General features: G+C 37.9%; 1 protein-coding gene and 2 long non-coding RNA genes across 6 annotated transcripts; 2 read left to right on the forward strand and 1 right to left on the reverse strand.

Annotated features, from left to right (window-relative positions):
• Nucleotides 1-1,656: 1,656 nt before the first annotated feature.
• LOC113653835 (type-2 ice-structuring protein-like) lies at nt 1,657-4,078 on the forward strand. 3 transcript variants are annotated; one of them, XM_047800545.1, is made up of 8 exons: nt 1,657-1,679; nt 1,761-1,840; nt 2,139-2,159; nt 2,253-2,276; nt 2,994-3,103; nt 3,440-3,574; nt 3,694-3,817; nt 3,907-4,078. In XM_047800545.1, the coding sequence occupies exons 2-8, from the start codon at nt 1,780-1,782 to the stop codon at nt 3,975-3,977; spliced, it is 546 nt and encodes a 181-aa protein (XP_047656501.1). In that variant the 5' UTR covers nt 1,657-1,679; nt 1,761-1,779; the 3' UTR covers nt 3,978-4,078. The 3 variants fall into 3 exon arrangements, with proteins under 3 accessions (XP_047656501.1, XP_047656557.1, XP_027019469.2); XM_027163668.2 differs by having other exon boundaries at nt 1,672-1,689; XM_047800601.1 differs by lacking the exons at nt 2,139-2,159; nt 2,253-2,276.
• A 577-nt stretch (nt 4,079-4,655) lies between these two features.
• On the forward strand, nt 4,656-22,287 carry LOC113658724. Of its 2 annotated transcripts, XR_007138094.1 has the most exons (4): nt 4,656-4,806; nt 21,316-21,359; nt 21,828-21,927; nt 22,245-22,287. It is a non-coding gene; the product is annotated as an uncharacterized LOC113658724 (long non-coding RNA). The 2 variants fall into 2 exon arrangements; XR_007138090.1 differs by lacking the exon at nt 22,245-22,287 and having other exon boundaries at nt 4,657-4,806; nt 21,828-22,099.
• LOC113653820 lies at nt 17,997-19,702 on the reverse strand. Its single transcript, XR_003443168.2, has 3 exons — nt 19,642-19,702; nt 18,708-18,802; nt 17,997-18,089 (listed from the first exon to the last, which is right to left on the reverse strand). It is a non-coding gene; the product is annotated as an uncharacterized LOC113653820 (long non-coding RNA).
• Nucleotides 22,288-22,322: the final 35 nt, after the last annotated feature.

The raw sequence follows: 22,322 nt of genomic DNA on the forward strand, positions 1-22,322 counted from the left end.
TGATTAAAATAACCTTCTGGTTCAACTGGATCATACATTAGTGGTATTTGACTTATGATTATGTTTTGTTTGATTAGTATAAGTGTACTGCACTATTACTAAGCTTTTGTATTTTATAATATTGTTTTGCATATATGTGGAGGTCTGTTTATGCTGACTCCTTACGTTTGCTAGACTTATGATCTCAGTCTTGCCTGCACATGCATTTTTACTTTTAAGCCTTAGTTTCTCTGTTCTCTCCTAAAGGACAAGTTCCCTTTTTCTTGTTTTTCTGAGTACTGAGTTTTATAACTTCAATAAACCCAATAAACCACCTTATCTCTGTTAACACTTGTCTCAAGTCATCTAACATTATATATATTGTATATATACAATTACTATATATATATATATATATATATATTGTAATCATATAACTCGTATAGCTCAAGACTATTACTACAACATCTGGCCTACCCCCATATGTCCTACGACATCACTTGTAATAGTTCATATAATAAGAGCACATATCAAGATTTTTCCCAACAGGATCTTTTTCAGTGGCAGGGACTGAAAAAATGCTCAGGACTGAAAGCTGGATGGCACTAAATACAAGCCAATTTCTGATTCCAAAACTCTGTGTCAGTCTTCCAGAGATTTAATACTGGGTTGGTGGTTCATCTCCTAGCAGGACAGGTTTTTTCTAGAAAAAACACCAAGGGGGATGAATATATTTGAGGTAATGCAGCAGTATGCTGTGTAGATAGAGACATGAAGGGACCTTTGTGCCATGCAGTAGAATGTAGAAACAAATATGTAATGAATTTATGTGCAATTGTTTGAAAGCAATAATGAAGAAGCAAATGTAATGTGTGTAAAAAAAAGTTGTGAGACATTGGGTGATGACACAAACAACAAGAAAATAAAACATGGTGAACAAAACCAGTCACTCTGGAACCCCTCAATTACTCCCATATAGACCATGGCCTTGAGCTCATGCAGAACACCCATCTGTTACACCAAATTCAAGACACAAACAACAAGGATTGGTACAGAGAAACTAATGCAGGGAAAATCATTCATCAGCTTCAAGAATAAAAAAAAGGCTTTTTGCAGGAACATGAACAAAAAGACAGCAGTTTCATGTAATATACAGTTAATTTCTTGCATTGGTAACTTTGGTCTAAGTGTCCAAATATATTTGGGGGCAACTGCCAGAGGTGGGAGTAAGTCACACGTGCAAGTCACAAGTAAGTCTCAAGTCATGAATGTCAAGTCAAAGTCAAGCCGAGTCTTTTTTAAATATTTTCAAGCAAGTCTCAAGTCTCAAATTTGCGACTTGACTCGAGTCAAGTCATATGACTCGAGTCCCCCATCTCTGGCAACTGCACAGTTGTAGTTTTGTTTAAATATACTTTCATCCTTCATCCATGTCTGAATGTACAGCCACACTAACATTGTATGTGTTAAAATAATTACATGTCCAAGCATTATAACATGCTTCGTCAGCTCAAATATTTCCATGTCCTTATCTTTGCATCTTCACAGAACGTTTACAGCATTGTGCAAATATCATTTATTCGTTTTAAGCAAAACATCTTTTTCTTTGGAAAGAGGAAGTTCACTATAGTATCACTATATAAGCATCATCACTAACTTAATTTGTTACATCAAGCGAGTAAAACCTCCTTAGATTAGATGTAAGTGGATGTAGAGTTGCGGTGAGGTATAACATACACAATTCTTATTACATTAACACAAATCATGCTTTTTTCTTTCAGTGCGTAAAAACATAGAACTATGGCTTCTCAGACCAAAGTGATGATGCTTCTTATTCTTGCCACAACAGGAGCAGCTTTGGGTAAGAATCTTGACCCTATTAAGGATATTAGGCTATAACTAAAAATAAAATTGTTAGTGAATGTTATATACATTTTATGTAAAATTTTAATGCAGCTGTGATTTTGGTTGTTTGAAAATATCATATTATTAATAAAAATATAATTTGGTTCTTATTGTGCGATTGGCAGATCGCTCTCTTTTTAATTTATTTTCTTTACTTCTTTTGAACATCGTTAAAATTCGTCATCTGTATCTATAAACAACATCGAAAAAATAATTTACCATAAATGATGACCTTTCCCCAATTTCCTTTTAAGCTGTGGCAAACCCATTATCAGGTAAAATCAAATTATTAAAATCTTGAAAAGCAGCCAAATTGTAATTGTAACCACCAGGACTTACATTACTCTTTTCTTTCTTCTGGTTTCTAGAGGCTGAGCATCGCATTGTGAAAGGTAATTAAAATACCTGCACAGATCAGTATGATAAAGAATACCAGTTTTCATTTGTACCAGTTTTACTTTCTTTTTATGTAATTAATTTATTTAAACTGACGATTTTCTATTACAGAAGTTATAAATATACAAAACCATTGGGGTAACATAGTGTTTTTTTTTTTTTTTATCACCACAGAGTCTTAAGGCTTCTAGTGAATGTATTAAAGCCATAACTGAATGAATAAGGGCTGCAAGGTAACTTATAGCAGCCGAAAATGAATATACTGAGACCAAAAGCTAAAAGATTAAAGCAAGAATCATGTCTTTAAGAATTATCTTCTATTTAGAGAAGAACAAGGGGTCTTGTAAGTGATGGTTTGGCCCCCACATAGACATGATCATTGAGTCTGTCTTAGGATATATGTTAAAACAGAAGGATTTAACAGAAAGATTTTATGTGTAAAAACATTTGCACAGTACTGTATGTCTTTATACATCGTTTTATAGCCAGCAAAGTATACTTTATGGCTAGAAGTATGTTTTTTTGAACATCTTGTTCTAGTTTTATGTGATACACAAGCTCCACAGGGGACACTTGGGTTCCTTTACTACACTTTTGGGAAACTACACTTTTGGGAAACCATGTCGTAATATATATATATATATATATATATATATATATATATATATATATATATATATATATATATATATATATATTGTATATCTTTTTAGATCAAGAAGTAATGCGTGCATTTTCTGACAAATGCCCAATTGGATGGTCCTACTATTCCGGTCGTTGCTACTTGTACAACGGCGACAAACTGAGTTGGGCTTCTGCAGAGGTTTATTTTAATTCTTTCCAAATGTATTTACATTTTCTCTATTTACACAAAGGGAAAAAATGTGAAAGGATTATTCATTAGCATATCACTGGTGGATTTGTAAAAGGCTGTGAACAATAACACAGTAAAAGGACAGAAAATGTAATATTTATTCTAAAATGGATGAATGATTATGTCTTGGACAATATCTACCATAGCTGTTTGGTACTATAGCTGTTTTAGCTGTTTTAAAATGAGATTTATTTATGAGATGTATACAGTGTCAGTTCCTTAATTGTGCATAATAACTGCAGGTAAGAACATGCAATGATGTTACAGTTCTGTTTGTTTTTCTAGAAATTCTGTCAGGATATTGATGCACACTTGGTCTCAATACACAGTGAGAATGAATATCAGCAGATAAAGGCTCTTATCCGTAGTTATGACCCCACAGAGAAACCAACATACATCGGCCTGAGTGACTGTCAGAAGGTAAGCAGGGGAACATCTGACTGTATGGTGCATGATTTATTGACAAACATGGTAAAAAAAATAATAATAATTAATCAACTATTACACCTTGTGATTTTTTTCCAATGTTCATCTTTCAGGCTTATCAATTCTTTTGGTCTGATGGCACCAAATTGATTTTCACCAAGTGGAATCCAGGAGAGCCAAGTAATTATAACAACAAAGAGTGCTGTGTAAACATGAACTGGCCTTCTTCTTACACCTGTATGTATCTTAATAGCTTGTGGTGTGTTGCTTTTCTTTTAACTCAAATACCATGACATTTACAAGTCTATTTTTTCTGTTATCTTTAGCCACTAAAAACTGGAATGATATTCCTTGCAACAACCGCTATGCCTCTGTGTGTGCCAAGAAAAGTTACTGAAACGCTTCCTACTTCATCTCACCAAATATAATACAATATTTTTCCTCGTCACTGATGAATTTATAAAATGATTCTGTGGCAGACTTCCATAACTTCAGCAATAAAAAAATCTAAAAAAAAAAAACCCAATGTTATTTGTTGTGTATGCTTTTATTTTCTTCATGGTTATCATTTTATTGTCATTTTTAAATACACTCTCAGAGAGATATATCCATCTAGCACATGCAGAATCATACATGCAATTGTTTTGTCAAAAGATCCCAAGATCCCTTAAAGTGATATTTTAACATGGGTTCTGGGAACACCAGGGGTCTGAGAGGTATAATATTTATTAATATTTATATAGCCAGATATAATACTGTACTGAAGATTCCCCAAAATCCGTTTTGCAGTTAAAAGGCAACCTGTGTGATGACTAACAATATATGTAATCCTTATAGTAAATTAAGTCCAGTATTAATCTGATATTATTACCAACCAGCTTCAATGAGTGGTGAAGTGAACTGTCAAATTAGCGTCAAATTGCCAATAATGCCAATCAAATTTAGTGGGTTTAAATGTTTGGGCTGGCCAATCAGATGTCAGCGGGATCCCCCTCCCTCCGACACCCCTTTGGCTACTCCTACTGGCTTTATAATTTCATTGTGAAGCCCAAAACTAATAACCTTATGACGCGAGCTGGCGTGGATGACGTCATAAGTTCTTGCGGTTCCACAAAGAGAACACACTTAGAACATCTGGCTTAGAAACAGAAGGAAACACACTACAAGATCAACGTGCTAGTTAGTGATCATTCACAATGCTCTGCTGCCCGTGTTTGTGGTGGAAGGTAAGAAAAAGTTTCATTCAGAAACAAATTACGGTCTAAATTAAAATTACAAGCCTGTTAATTGAAATATATTTACAGGGCTGTCAATTGTCACGCATTGAGAGTGACAGTCACTCATTTGGGTCTTTTGTCACGCTCTCCCACCACACACTGTATTTCTCACGCAGAAAAACGTTTTGACTATTTATCATATATTTAATATGGAACTGGACAGGAATCAAGCGCGTCTCAGGTCTTAGTCGAGCATGACACTTATCAGGCAATCAAAAAAAAAAAAAAAAAAAGAGGCTACACAATAGCCAATCAGAAAATAGCACTATCTGGATACGATTTAACGTAACAACCAATGGAGAAAAAAAAAACCCATATTCATTAGAGACGGTATTTTCGATGGTCGGTTAGAACAAAACCTCAACACTAAACAGCTTGTCTCTGGACGGGACATTGTCCTCAATCGTGACCCTAAAAATGGCTGGGCTTGTGCTGAACTGTTTTATATGGGAGCAACATTATAAATGATAAAGGAGTCCAAAAAGTCAACAAACACTTACAATAAACAACACCAGTCATAATCTCTCTCTCTCTCTCTCTCTCTCTCTCTCTCTCTCTCTCTCTCTCTCTCTCTCTCTCTCTCTCTCTCTCTCTCACCCTCTCTCTCTCTCTCTCTCTCTCTCTCAGACACACACACACAAACACACACACACACAAATTAATAAATGGAAACTAAACAAATACTTTGTGTTTGGTTAAATTGCGTTCAGTGATCCTTACTCCCCTTTTAACTCTTTAATACACATGAATCATTAGTAAAATATTAGTAAGGTTGCCTTTCATTTATTGTAATACATAAACTAATATCAACAGAATAGGCGTTCATGATTTGGTGCCCAAACAGGGACTTGAAGAAAAATCTAAAACCAAATAGTAGTATGTGAATTAATTTGTAATGGTTTTAAATGGATCGATTATACTTACGAGTCTTCATATATACTGTGTAGAAGTCTAAGTGAATTTCATCCTTGGGCAAGAGTATTAATATTCTGCACTACTACTACTAAACATTTGGGGTAAGAGTTTATGAAATTTATAAATAATGGCTAGCCCAGGTGAGGGCTAGCCTGCCAGTATGCTTGTATAGAATGTGCTGGAATAATGACTTCTGTACTGTAGCTAATGTGGTCATGTGTTGTTTCTCTCTCGCAGCCTCTCAAAATGAATAGGTATGCCACCAAAAACACGGTTGCTGAATAGAAGTGGTGAAGCAAAGGTCTCATTCTACCTACCCAAACCACATTCTCATTTTGCTGACCTCACTGTGCATCTTCTTGCAACTGCTCACGTTCGGTTTTTCTTTATTTCATGGGTGAGCATTGCAGCATTATTGCTTTTTCAGTCATAAAGGTGTGTATATAGCAACATACAAGCTTTCCATATATGTTCTGGCTGTTAATGTTTTCAGAAGGAACATCTGATTTATGGACTTGCTTGCTTTCTTTTTTCTCATCCTCTGTCAGCACTTAAAGATCTCAACAATGTTGCAAATCACAGGACGCTGGACAAATTGAACAACATAACGACGGTCCTTGTAATCCTTGTCACCGTAATAAACCTGACAATCATCGCAATCAAGCTGTAGATGGATATGTTTGAGTTATGTTCCGTTTATTTTAATTGTTAAAAAAACATATTCAAGTTAGTAAAAAATATTTAAAAAAGTTGGAGTTAAATTGTGAATCTCTTAGAAATTGTAGTTCCAGCCTGAAGAAACATTGCACTATGTGCTAGTCACTTATACACCTGACTTTGAACACATCCCTGTCAACATCTGTCACATGTACAACGCTGTGTACATGTGATGCAACATGTTCTCTCTCTCTCTCACACACAGAGATTCCTGAGAATAAATGTTTACCTTGTGTATCAGTCTTCTTCCTCTCACTGTTCTTCTCCACCAGCTGAGTAAAGATCTTTTTCATCTCATTGACCTCAGACTGGAGAATGTTGTGAGCTCCTAAAACACATACATAGAGCACAAGAAGTTTAATGTGAAGATTAATGTCAATTTGACCCAGCTTTAAAGGGTTAATGTGTCATAACTTGGGGTTTCTTCCACATATTTGCCTAAAACAATTACCATGATTGTTCCAAATTATGCACTTTGCACGTAAAATTAATTTTGTCTATTTTCATTGAAATATGTGTTCGTAAAATAATTTATTACCTCCTGTGTTCATATTTATTGGGGCAATGGATTTCACTTTTGACCTTTTCAGTGCAATGAACATACATTCATATAAAATGTCCACTAACACACGCACCCAAAACACACACTCACACCACACACACGTTGTGTTTTCATATTCAAATCATATTTGCTTCGTCTCTCTTATTTATGAATTTAGTTGCATCAGTCAGCTTTGACCTGGGGATGTGCTGACTAAAGTTTCACTTACAGCAGCCAAGTGTGTGTGTGTGTGTGTGTGTGTGTGTGTGTGTGTGTGTGTGTGTGTGTGTGTGTGTGTGTGTGTGTGTGTGTGTGTGTGTGTGTGTGTGTGTGTGTGTGTGTGTGTGTGTGTGTGTGTGTGTGTGACCCGTTTTTGGGTGATCAGGTGACATCTGGTGGGCAAAATAGACATTACAAGTGTAAAATATAGGCTGTCACACAGAATAGTGAAAATTGTAGAATTTTTGAATTATAAGCATTCAAGTCAATTTGACCTGGAAAAAACAGGTTTTATTATTTGCTGACATTATTATTATCATTATTATTATTATTATTATTATTATTATTATTATTATTATTATTATTATTATTATTATTATTATTACAGTTAAACAGTAACAACAGTGTGTAATTATAGTGACTGGTTCACTGGGAGCAGCTTTGATTGTAAAGTCTAATAGCAGCAGGTATAATAGACCGTCTGTATCGCTCCTTCAGACACTTAGCATGTAACAGTCTGTCACTGAAGGAGCTGCTCAGAGATGACACCGTTTCATACAGGGGGTGAGAGTCGTTCTCCAGCAATGATGATAGTTTTGCTACCATCCTCCTTTCTCCCACCTCCTGTACAGTGTCCAGAAGAATCCCCAGGACTGAGCTGGCCTTCCTGATCAGCTTGTCCGGTCTCTTCCTTTCTGCAGTAGAGATGCTGCTGCACCAGCAAACCACACCATAGAATATGGCTAAGGCCACCACAGAGTCAAAAAGGTCTTCAGCAGCTCTCCCTACACTCCAAAAGACCTTAGTCTCCTCAGCAGGAAGAGTCTGCTCTGCCCTTTCCTATAGATTGACTCAGTATTGTCTGTCCGTAAGAGTCCACTCTCACAATGTCCTTTCACTAAATGTTCACTGGTGGTAATGAAGTTTGTTTGTGCCTACAGAAATCCACCACCATTTCTTTGGTTCTTTGGATACCAGTTGGAGTGCAAGAAGGTAGATATATAAAGTATAAATTATATAAAAAGTATATAAAATATGAAAATATATGTGAAAAATATATGTATATACATAAATGTGTTTTTTATGATTGTCCTTAAAGTGTCCATGTGCAATATGGTGTGTATAGAGTGTATAAAGTGGCACTGTGCTGTGCAAGTCCAGTGTTAAAATGACAGTCCAGAGTTAAAGTGTCAGTGCAAAAAGGTGTGCAGAAAAACAGTGAAGATAGAGGGAGAGGTTCAGTACTAGATCCTGAGTGTTTCCTGGTTTAAACTCCGAATGGTCTGCAGGAAGAAGCTTCTCATTATTCTCTATGTGTTTGCTTTCAAGGACACGGAAGCATTTCCCTAAACGCAACAAAGAAAAGAGTCCATAGTTGGGATGGCTGAGGAACCTTACATTTACATTTCCATTTACAGCATTTGGCAGAGGCCCTTATCCAGAGCGACGCACATAAGTGCTTAAATCTCTAACATTGAATACATTAATGCTGGTTCACTAGGTTACATACTTAAGATACCATGAGTTTAAAACCTTTGTTCAAAGTTACAATGAAAAAGTGTCAAAGGTTGTAATTTTTACTGTATTTTTTACTGTTTTTACTTTTTACTTCTCCTTATTCTCTCTGTGTTTGCTTTCAAGGACGTGGAAGCGTTTCCCTAAACGCACCAAAGAAAAGAGTCCATTGTTGGGATGGCTGAGGAATCTTCTGAGACCATTGTAAGACACCAGGTATCATGTTTGTGCGAATGGCCGAAAGTGAGGCCCCTGTATCCAGTGCTGTATCCACAGCTTTGTCACAACGATTAACTTTAACAATAAATGGTGTATTCCAAAATGAAGGAGTACAGGCATCCACATGACCAAGTATAAGCGGCTCAGTCAGGGACCTAAGACAAGGTTGAGGCACACTTTTCTTCTGGAGGGAAGTTTGCCTCTGTGGAACGTCCTCCCTCCCCTGGAGTTTGATTTCTGCCAAACAGAGCTTCGGTTTTGCTCACCTCTGTCCTTGTGGGCTGCAGCTTTTACATTCTCATTAGTGTTCCATGCCTCATTTGAAACTTGACTACTCTGTTAATCAGTGGTTGAACATAGTGGCAGTTTGGACAGTTCCAGGTGTCGAAAATTTTAAACAGTAAGTTTCATGTGCATTTATGTCTGTTTTTCTGCACCGCTGGTTCATTACGACAGTCAGGACAGTTACTGTACTTTCAGGACTCAGCCCGGACTTTTGGCCATGTGCGTTTGTTTATGTTCCGTGTCACGTGTCTGCCCCACCTTTGTTTACGCCTCCCCGTCTCTACACACCTGTTCCTCATTGTTTATTATGTCTATTTAACAGTGCAATGTTTCCGATGGCAGCGCGGAATCATACGTCAGTGTTCGTTAGTGTTTTGTCCTGTTTAGTTTTCGTCCTTGTTCCTGTTGTATGTATTATTATTTATTAAAACCTATTTATTTGAAGTTATCCTGTGTGTCTTCCTCCTCCCGGTCTTGACATACACGGTGCTCACGTGTGTTCTGTGGATTCTAGAATGGTCGCGCGCGTTCTGTATAAACTTACATCATAATCGACGGAATCTATTGCGAATTTCCTGCCAGCGCCTTGTTATGTAGATAAACAACATTTAACTCTATTGTATTTTTGATAGTAAAATGCTCTGCTGCCCAGAAGGTGTCAGAAGGTAAGAAATAAGGCAGAGAGAGTGAAATATCATGAAACTGATCATCTTTTAACCACTTTATCGTCCAGGTCCGTAGCAAGCCTATTGAAGGGATGGTTTCTTTTTTTTTTTTTTTTTCAAAAAATGGACCTTTTTTACGCACAATAAAAAGACACACAAACTTCAATATGAATGTAAGAGCCGCAGGAAACCGGGCAAAGAGCTGCATGCGGCTTGGGAGCCGCGGGTTGGCCGCCTCTGTCATAGACGACCACCCCGACGATAGTGGTGAACAGGGTGCAAGAAGATAACGTTATACATCCGTGGCCGTATTTGCAAGAAATGTTTCTGTACATTGGAATGAAACATTCTTCCTACCGGATGAAGTGCCTTTATGCCTACCGAAAATCACTGAAATTTTACTTTTTACTTTTACTTCAAATAGTTAAGTACATTAAATATCAGAAAATGACTTAAGTACAGTGTATATCAGATACTTTAAGACTTTCACTTGAGTAATATTCTAAAAGGTGACTTTCACTTCTACCAGTCTTTTTCTACTATGATACTTGTACTTTTACTCAAGTATTACTTTCTAGTACTTTATACAACACTGCAAATTGGGCATTGCATTTCATTAGGCCTCCAGAAAAAAAAGGCTACACATTTGTAAATATTTCACACTTTTGATATGCCTTTGCCTTGCAGAGGAGTGTGTATGAGACATGAGGAGTGTGTATGGAACAGTAAGAGTGTATATGAGACATGAGGAGTGTGTATGAGATATGAGGAGTGTGTATGAGACATGAGGAGTATATGGAATAGTAAGAGTGTTTATGAGACATGAGTGTGCTTGGAACATTGAGAGTGTGTATGAGACATGAGGAGTGTGCATGGAATAGTAAGAGTGTGTATGAGACATGAGGAGTGTGTATGAGACGTGAGGAGTGTGTCTGGAACAGTAAGAGTGTGTATGAGACATGAGGAGTGTGTATTAGACATGAAGATGAGTGTGTATGAGACATCCCTTACTTGGGAAAGAATGAAAGGTTGCTAATAAATGAATAAAATGAAAACTTGCTAACACTTCAGTCTCCAATGTATGTTTGTAGACAAATGTCATAAGCTGAGTGAAGTTATGGTCCATGGCTTTTGACATGTTCGTACACATACAGAATAAAATTATGTCATTTCATTTTCATTGGCTATCAATGAATTATAACACCAAAAGTGAATTTTGAGACGGAACAAGAACCCAACATGCCTCCACAGAAGCTGCACCGTGGTACTGGGAAGCCCTGTCTGAGCCAGACGGCAAAATACGGCACTATGTGGGTAGAGGAGGACATTGGAATGCCCAGTGCAGTAGCAAATCGCTAGCGCTTCACTGCACAAGCTGGACCCTGGGCGACGGGTACTTTCCCAAGTAAGGAGATGCATTGCCGACATATTTGGTCTCCAAATCCGTGGCCATCCAGAACTTGATCCCAAATTTGTCTGGCTTGGTTGCGATATACTGTGTGAATGAACAACAAACCATGGTAGGGAACAGCTGTTTATCTATGGTCATGTGTTCTCCTGGAGTGAAACTCTCAGCACAGTTCTTGTTGAAGCATGTCCAGATGTCCAGTGGACATTTTATGAGTGCATTTTTGTGTCTGTATGTATGTTCTTTGCTCTGAAAAGGGCAAAAGTGTGACCTATTGCCCCACTAAATCTGGCGGTGTCAAATTGACTCGGGAGGACTTAAGGAGGAAAGTATTTATTTTACAAACACATAGTTCAACGAAAATAGACACAATTAATTTTCCTTGCAAAGTTCATAATTTGGAACAATCCTGGTAAATTTCAGGCAAATATGTGGAAGGAAACCCAAGTTATGAAACATTAAACTTTCCAGATGAGTCAAATATACCCCAGGTCTGCACAAGGGTTATATAAATATAAGTACTATGGCAATGACAAACCTTAGCACACAATTTTTTTATATAAATAAAACAGACTATTTTTTATAGATAGGCCGTGAAGGTTTCCATGTCACACACAGAGGTTTGGCCTGCCTTGCATCTGAGCTACTCTGAGTGAACAAATGCAAATGAGCCAGGCCTCACAGGTGATGGGGGTGTTTGCACAACAAAAGCAAGAGAACAATGGAGCTGTAGGGGTGCTAGTAGGTGTGAGGTCCAGGGATTTTACGCAAATTTGTGCAGATTTAGTAAATCTAGTGATTATGCACTAATTTGTGCTGGATTAACTTGTCTGCTGGTATCTTAATGAGCACGCTTTTTGATGCACCTAAACAGAGCCGGTCCTGACTCATAACTGACCCATTTGCCACACATTCACACTTGACACCCCACTGCTCCCAGTACAAACCTCTCTCCTTTTAAAGAAAGTTTGCTCCATCGCTCGGTCAAAGAGTAAAACAATACAGAATTGAATGAGGTATAAACAAATCTTTATTGAATATATTGAATATATTTTTGGCCTATTTTATATAGAATTTTGAGTTGAATATTAGCAATTGAATTCAAAGTGAATGTTAACATCATCATAAATAAGCATAAAATAATAAAATATAACAATATATAAATAAATATATATATATATATATATATATATATATATATATATAATATATATATATATATATATATATATATATATATATATACATGTATATATACATATATATGCCACCATCATTCCAGTCCTGAAAAAGCTGTCTCCATCATGCTTCAATGATTACTGTCCTGTTGCACTTACTTCTATCATCATGAAGTGCTTCGAACGGCTAGTCATGCACCATATCAAGTCTGCCCTACCCCCCTCTCTGGACCCCTTCCAGTTTGCATATCGGCCAAACCGCTCGACTGATGATGCCATCTCAACTGCCATGCATTCAGCACTCACTCATGTGGACAAAAAGGACTCATACGTTAGAATGCTGTTCATAGACTTTAGTTCAGCATTCAACACTATCATCTCACAACAGCTCAGTAATAAACTGCTTCAGCTTGGGTTCAGCACTTCACTGTGCAACTGGCTATTGGACTTTCTGACTGGAAGACCTCAGGCAGTACGGGTCGGCAGCAACACATCCAGCACCATCACACTGAACACTGGGGCCTCCAAAGGATGTGTGCTGAGCCCCCTTCTCTTCACCCTGCTGACCCATGACTGCACACCATCACACAGCTCCAACCTCTTTATCAAGTTTGCGGATGACACGACTGTAGTGGGTCTCATTAGCAACAAAGATGAGACAAACTACAGGAACGAGGTGAGACGCCTGGCTGGGTGGTGTACTGACAACAATCTCTCTCTGAACGTGGAGAAGACGAAGAAGATTGTTGTTGACTTCAGGAGAACGCACACTCAGCATGCTCCTCTGTCCATCAACGGTGCCACTGTGGAGAGAGTGAATAGCACCAAGTTCTTGGGTGTGGTCATCACAGAGGACCTCTCCTGGACTGGAAACACAGCAGCACTGGCCAAGAAATCACAGCAGCGTCTCTACTTCCTCCGCAAACTGAGAAGAGCCAGCGCCACACCACCCATCATGCACACCTTCTACAGAGGCACCATTGAGAGCATACTATCGAGCTGCATCACTGTGTGGTACGGTGCTTGCAACGCATCCTGCCGGAAGACACTACAGCGCATAGTGAGAGCAGCTGAGAGGATTATTGGTGTCTCTCTCCCCTCCCTCCAGGACATTTACGCGACCCGTCTTACCCGAAAAGCCCTCTGCATTGCAGGTGATCCCACCCACCCATTACACAGCTTCTTCAGTCTGCTGCCATCAGGGAGGAGACTGCGGAGTCACCGAGCCAGGACCAACAGATTGAAGGACAGCTTCATTCATCAGGCTATCAGGAAGCTGAACTCACTTTCAAACTTGCCTCCACTTCTCTTTTCTGCCACAGGCTCCACAGATCTATGAAGCCAACACTCCCCTTCAGATACCACATCCCAAGGACCTTCCACTCCCCCTCCCACTAACATAAGGAAACATGCACCAGTCACTTTGTGCAGCATTGGTCTGCCTATTCTCCACTGCATCTACATATGCTTTGCACTTTATTTAAATCTCATTGCTAATATTTTGCACCTTGGGACTGAGAGAAATACATTTTCGATACTTTTTTGTGTATATACTGTACATGTGAAAGAGTTGACAATAAAGAATAACTTTAACTTGAACTTGATTATATATATATATATATATATATATATATATATATATATATATATATATATATATATATATATATAAAGAAACGGAACACCACTTTGGATTTTGCATTAGGCCCCACTTAACTCCATCATTATTACTGTATTCAGTTACAAAGTCATCTAAGTAACTCGGTGTTCTAAGTAACTCGGTGTCTCTCTTGTCGGATATCTCCTACTCTCGAGTTCACCATCTGTCACATTCTGTTGTGTTTGATTGTGGTCAGTAGATCTTGTTGCTTCACCTTGACTATCACTATGTATATTTCCACTCTGTACACTTTTCTTTGGAGCATTTTCTGTACTCCTACTCTGTGTAGTCTCATCAGTCTTGGGTTTCACTCCGCTATAGCCATCGCTTAGATCTGGTACACCTGTCTGTGTCTGTTTTTCTGCAACCGCTTTACTCACAAATTTCACTAGTCTGTGCTTTTGTACTTTGTTTACATCTGGGTGATACACCAAGTATGCTGGGCTGTTCTTGTCGTAACCTACAAAACGACCCCTGTCACACCTGGAATCAAATTTTCTTTTGTCCTGTTTGTACGTATGACATACAGATCCAAACGTTTGCATTTTTGACACATTAGGCTTTTTGCCTGTTATCAACTCATAAGGAGTCCGTCCCGTACGCTTATTGAAACACTTGTTTCGTACCATTGCTGCTGTTTGTACTGCGTAGTGCCATAGTTGTTTTGGTAATGCACTTTCAACTATCATGCACCTACCCATCTCAAAAAGAGTATGCCAACTCCTCTCTGCAGTCCCGTTCAGATGTGGGGAATACGGAGCTGATGTTTCATGTCCGATTTTATTTTTCCTCAATAATGTTTGGAAATCGTTGCATGTAAACTCTGTTCCATTGTCGGATCTTATGCACCTCACCTTCCCATAAGGGGATACATCCGCCAGGAATTTTTCTGTAGCCTGTACGGTGTCACTTTTCCTTTTTAGGAAATATATGATCATAGCGCTCGAGTAGTCATCAGTGAATGACTGCGCATATTTGTAACCATCTATCGACTCTGTGGCTACTGTGCCTGCAAGGTCTGTATGTATCATCTGTAATGGAGCCTTTGCTCTGGTGTCCGGATCTCTATTTCTGGTTTGGACAAACTTTCCCTGAATACACACCTCACACTCTTGTTCTGGTCTGTTTGTTTTACCTTTGATCTGCATACCTTCAACAACATCCTGTAGCTTAATAACATCATCATAGTTACAATGTCGTAAAATCTCGTGCCATGTTTGTATGTCGTGGCATGCAGTACACTTGTCATTAGATTCAGTTCCAGTATGCAAATAATACAACTTGCCGTATACGTGCATGTTAAATCTGGTACCGTTTCTGGTTATCAGGGTGTCTTTATCTTCTTTAAAAACAACTATAACACTACTCTTGGACGCTGCCTTCACTGTGAAGATGCTTTGGGGGTATGACGGTACAAACAAAGCGTCTTTAAGCACCGCCTTGCGTTGCTGTCCTCTGCTGTCGATGAGAGAAACCTCAGCATTTCCCCTCCTCTGAGCGACTCCATTGCATCGAGTGCTGTCTGCCAGCTCTACACTGTGTGTCTCTGGCCTGAATGTGCTGTCAACTCTTAAACATAGTTATGTCTGTGATGATATGAGACGTAGCCCCCGTGTCCACCATTAGACCTTTTTCCTGAATGCTACATGTCGGTTGCCGCTGGACATCAGTCCCTCTGTCTCTCATTTTGAACGCGTAGTCCTCGACATCATCCGAAGCTTTACTTGCGCCATCCTTTTTGTCTTTAATGTCTTTACGCCTACACGTTGTGTCTTTGTGTGTGTCTCTTTTGCAGATACTACACCACACTTTCTGTCGACATCCTCTAGCTCGATGACCTTTGGTACCGCACTTGAAGCATACTATCTTGGCGTCGTCTTTGCTCCAGTCACGTGCGCTCGTCTTTGCAGGTCGTCGTCCAGCTTTTCCTTGAGTCTTCATCACACTGTCGCTCGACTCAATTTCTTTTATCTTTTCTGTTTCTTCAAAATTAAGTAGTTTAGTCTTGAACTCAGCAAACGTGATTTTATCATCTGTATGTGCCACGTGTATTGCAAATGGCTTAAAACTCTCCAGTAATCCCTTTAAGACCATAGCCACTAGCAGTCCATCTCCTAACGTTTCACCTGCGTTATGCAGTGCTGTGATAGCAATCTCTGCTCTGATGATATAGTCCATTACACTCTCATCGCTTGCTTTTTGTAGCGACGTCAACATAGTGTACAAGCTGATTATACGGGGCTTTCCCTTCCCTGCGTAATACCCTCTGAGTATTTCCAGAGCTTTTCTTCCATTGTTGGGCGCAACTCTCATAACTAACGAGAGGCTTTTGTCATCTAACAGTAAAATCAATTCAGCATATGCGTCAGCATTTTTCTTTGCACCCGCTGCTATCTCAGCTTCCGACTGCGGTTCATTTAACACTGTGTCTTTTAATCCTGATAAATGAAAATGTCCCAACATTTTGGTTTCCCAAAGTTCATACTTAGTCTCATCTCCATCGAACATCAGTCAAGGCAAACTGTGCATCCTCCGTTGTTCCGCCATGTTAGCACGCTGTCCGTCGCGACTTTCTAAACGATGGAAAACAACAAACTTTTCCAAACAACTCCTGGGCCCATAACCTGTTGAGTGGTGCTATAGCACTGTTGCAGCTAGCATTGTATTCGGATGGCAAATGGATGACAGAGACAGGTTGCCTTTAGCCTTTCTAGGCATATTTATTTTTCATCGTCTGCACATCAGTCTCACGGTCAGACAGTTCAACAACATAAAAAAAAGGAAACCGTAACTCCTATAGGACAAACCAATTAATGCAAACGCGTTTACCTAATTAACCCATACCCTCAGTGACCCCTTGTGACCTACTCATTCACACAGCACAGAACTGCACAGCATCACAACACCCACAACTGAGGACAGATTTTAACACTGCCTCCGTCAACCTGTGTTGCGAGATGAGCGCCGATTTATTTGGGTTTATACCCCTTCTATGTTTTTCACCTGTTTTTCTTTAGTCAGGGTGAGCGGTGAGAATAATGTCTTTAATTTTGGGCAGGGAAGTTAATTTGTTAACCTTAAGTAGGTTTCTGTTTTGTTTGTTGTTTTCGGCATTTGCTATCATGACGCCTTGGTTGTTTAGGCTTATTTATTCTGGCATTTGTATATAACTTATTCATTGGCTTTTGTTGAGCCTTGAACAATAAACTCAATTTAAGAATATTTAAAATGTTCTTTCAAATCATGGTGTTTAAATAGAAGGGTTTTGTGGGAATCTTTTATGAGAAGTATGAATTTAAAAAGTGAGAAGAGCTGGGATAGAGGAAAAGGAAAGTTCTCATGTTCATTTGCACATTCTCAACAACCCGTAGACACATTGAGCACGTAACAGAATGTGTGTGTGTATATAATTATATGTAAAACATTTCACACACACACATTTATATATAATGTTGTTGGTCATAGACCAGTTTAGACCTCAAAATGTGTGCCTTTTAAGTGCAAAACAGATTTCAGGGAAACTTCTGTATATCTGGCTATATAAATATTATACCTCTCAGACCCCTGGTGTCCCCAGAACCCATTTTAAAATATCGCCTTAAGGTATCTTGGGCTGTTTTGACAAAACAATTCTGCATGTGCTAGATGGATCTAGCTTTCTGAGAGTGTTTTAAAAAGTTACAATAAATGATAGCCATGAAGAAAATAAAATCATACAGAACACAACTTTTTTTATTTTATTTTTATTTATACATATAATTTTTTTTTTTTTAGATTTTTTTTATTGCTGAAGTTATGAAAGTCATGAGTCATGAGTGGGGTCATGAGTACGGATAAGAGCCCTTATCTGCTGATATTCATTCTCACTGTGTATTGAGACCAAGTGTGCATCAAATTTCTGACAGAATTTCTAGAAAAAAAAACAGAACTGTAACATCATTGCATGTTCTTACCTGCAGTTATTATGCACAATTAAGGAACTGACACTGTATAAATCTCATTTTAAACTTTATACATGTACCAAACAGCTATAGTAGATATTGACCAAGACCCAATCATTCACTCACTCACTCTCATTCATTTTCTACCGCTTATCTAAACTACCTCGGGTCACGGTGATCTCGGGCGTCATCGGGCATCAAGGCAGGATACACCCTGGACAGAGTGCCAACCCATCGCAGGGCACAGACACACTACAGACAATTTTTCCAGAGATGCCAATCAACCTACCATGCATGACCGGGGGAGGAAACCGGAGTACCCGGAGGAAACCCCCGAGGCACGGGGAGAACATGCAAACTCCACGGCCACACAAGGCGGAGGCGGGAAACGAACCCCGACCCTGGAGGTGTTAGGCGAACGTTTCTGTCCTGTCCTGTTACTGTGTTACTTTTCACAGCCTTTTGCTAATATAAGATTAAAACCCATTTCACCAGTGATATGCTAATAAATAATCCTTTCACCTTTTTTTTTAACTTTTGTGTAAATAGAGCAAATGTACATACATTTGGAAAGAATTAAAATAAACCTCTGCAGAAGCCCAATCCAGTCTGGCGGCATTGTACAAGTAGCAGCGACCAGAATAGAAGGTCCATCCAGTTGGGCAGTTCTTTACTGGCAGATCTAGTATATAGTATATATATATATATATATATATATATATATATATATATATATATATATATATATATATGAACACACACAGAAACACATTCATGTTTATATACGTATATGTACATACACACACTTGTCTTGATATGCTGAAGCATTACAGTTTTTCTTCACTGGAACTAAGCATTAACTAAGCAGTAAACCTTCAACCAGATCTTCAAAAAGCATATTCTAGCCATAAAGTATACTTTGCTGGCCATAAAACAGTACTGTGTAAAGTTTTTATGCATAAAATCTTTCTGTTAACTCCTTCTGTTTTAATGTATATATATCCCCAGACAGACTTAATGATGTTGTGATCAGGTCTATGTGGGGGCCAAACCATCACTTTCAAGACCCCTTGTTCTTCTCTAAATGGAAAATAGTTAATGACATGATTATTGCTTTAATCTTTTAGCTTTTGGTCTCAGTATATTCATTTTTGGCTGCTATAAATTACCGTGCAGCCCTTATTCATTCAGTTATAGACTTAATACATTAATTTGTGGCATTAAGACTCTGGTGATACAAAAAATAACCACTATGTTACCCCAATGGTTTTGTATATTTATAACTTCTGTAATAGGAAACACCAGTTTAAATAAATTAATTAAATAAAAAGAAAGTAAAGCTGGTACAAATGAGGTATTCTTAATACCATACTGATCTGTGCAGGTATTTTAATTACCTTTCACAGTGTGATGAGCAGCAGGTAGAAAACAGAAGAAAGAAAAGAGTAATGTTTATCACATTCACTAACAATTTTAGTTTTAGTTATATCCTAATATCCTTATTAGAGTTAAAATTCTTACCCAAAGCTGCTCCTGCTGTGGCGAGAATAAGAAGCATCACGAATTTGGTCTGAGAAGTCATAGTTCTTTGTTTTCACGCACTGGAAGAAAAAAAAGCACGATTTGTGTTAATGTAGTAAGAATTGTGTATGTTATACCTCACCGCAACTCCACTTACATCTAATCAGGAGGTTTTACTTGCTTGATGTAACATATTAAGGTAAGTGATTATGCTTATATAGTGATACTGTCAGGAACATCCTCTTTCCAAAGAAAAGATTTTTTATCTAAAACATATAAATGACATTTGCACAATGTTGTAAACGTTCTGTGAAGATGCAAAGATAAGGATATGGAATATTTGAGCTGACGTATCATGTTATAAGTGACGTATCATACAGCTAAGTATGGGGAACCATACTCAGAATTCGTTCTCTGCATTTGACCCATCCAAAGTGCACACACACAGCAGTGAACACACACACACCGTGAACACAGGGCAGCCATTTATGCTGCGGCACCCAGGGAGCAGTTCGGGGGTTCGGTGCCTTGCTCAAGGGCACCTCAGTCGTGACCGGCCCGAGACTCGAACCCACAACCTTAGGATTACGAGTCAGACTCTCTAACCATTAGGCCACGACTTGCCCCACATTAGGCCACGACTTGCCCCACAATGTTTGGACATGTAATTAATTTAACACATTTAATGTTATTGTGGCTGTACATTCAGACATGGATTAAGGATGAAAGTATATTTAGACAAAACTACAACTGTGCTGTTGCCCCCAAATATATTTGGACACGCCATAGTTACAAATGCAAGTGGGATTTTTGTTAGAAAACATGTGAGATTACAGTGAGATTTTTGTTAGGAAATATGACTTTCTACTTATCATAGATGTTGATGAGATGTAATATTTTTAAATATACAGTGGTGTGTAAAAGTGTTAGCCCCCTTCCTGATTTTTTTTGCACATTTGTGACACTTTAATGTTTCAGATTATCAAATAAATTTAAATATTAGTCAAAGATAACACAAGTAAACACAACATGCAGTTTTTAAATGAAGGTTTTTATTATTAAGGGATAACAAAATCCAAACTGAATGAAGAATCGAATGAAGATATCAAATAAGATCAAGATAAAATATTAAAATCTTGAAAATATTGACAATAATTTTTTTTTTTTCTCAAAATAGAAAAATTGTAAGCCTAGCATGAGTATAATATAAAGAGTAAACCTGCAGTATATAGTATGTATCATATACAGCTATACAGTAGATAGGCTAAGGTTCAAGTTTGAGTACAGTGGAGTAAGAGTACAGTGCAACTCTGTCTGGCTGAATGGTTGTCGTGAAACATCGGAAAATTCAAGTACTGTATTTATTCTACACTTGGTGACCATGAATGTCTTATTGCTTTACAAAGACTATGCAAAGAAGTTGTTTATGCTTGTCTTCAATGAGTGTCTACTTGTAAATTAACTTATATGTAGTTTCACTTTGGACATACTATTTGAAATAAAAGAAAAAAAGAGAATATCAAAAATACATCATTTTAAAAGAAGCAATAATACAAATATGTACAAATGTAAAATATTTGTTCATTTATTTGTTTGTTTGTTTTTGTTTATTTGGGTTTTTTTTTTTACGTAAGTATCTGTCTTGTGTCTGTGTATTTCATTTATTATCTGTAGTGGGCCCAGGTGTCTTCTTCTGTGTATGTGATATCATCAGAAAGGTAAGATACATTACAGATACACATCTGTAATGCACATCTGTAACACAGATAATTAGGCCAGAGATTGTGTAGGCTCAGAGCCTTATGTGACAAACATTTACATATACAACATTTGTCAGACTGTATATTCATAATCACACCCTCCCATATGAGGATGAGGTTCCCCTTTGAGTCTGGTTCCTCTCAAGGTTTCTTCCTTTACCATCTAAGGGAGTTTTTCCTTGCCACTGCTGCCTGAGTCACCTCAGACTTGCTCATAGGGGATAAATACATACACATTGTGAACTAAATATATCTAATATCAATCTTGAATTTTGTATTCTATTAATCTTTATATTATTCTTTATATTAACCTTTTGTTCTATGTTTATGTTCTGTAAAGCTGCTTTGAGACAATGTAAGTTGTAAAAAGTTCTATACAAATAAACTTGAACTGAATTGAACAAACAGCATCTGTTTATTCCTCAGCACCTCACCAATATCTACAGAGACGTCCCAGTCTGGTGAGGAATCCCTAAAGAAGAAGCAGGGTGATGCAAGCACAATCTCCAGATGGCCTTTCTGTAGGGTAAGAACGTCTTTTATCCAAAATATTTGCAGACATATTTACCATTTATATCACATGAAATATCAGATTTGCAAAGCACAGAGTTTTTCCATAATGCAACATCCAGAACCTTGCAGGTTCCTGCTGAAGGATTTATCACTCTTGTCTTATGGGTGAACAAAATAAGGATTTATTATGATGAAAAAGCGAATTAGAAAGTGAAAGAGTGAGAAAAAAGCTCCCCTCAAATGTAGCATGATAAAGGAAAGTATTTCAATCACAATTTGTTATGTTTTTATAAACATCCTTCTCATAACTGTGTGTTTCTTTATGTGTAGAAGAAGAACAATGTCCATCCTGTAGCATATACAGAATGGTAAGTTTAAACAACAACCATATGATAGGCTCAGAGCTCA

The sequence above is a fragment of the Tachysurus fulvidraco genome, chromosome 1, assembly GCF_022655615.1.
Source record: "Tachysurus fulvidraco isolate hzauxx_2018 chromosome 1, HZAU_PFXX_2.0, whole genome shotgun sequence".
In the NCBI taxonomy this organism is placed as follows: Eukaryota; Metazoa; Chordata; class Actinopteri; order Siluriformes; family Bagridae; genus Tachysurus; species Tachysurus fulvidraco.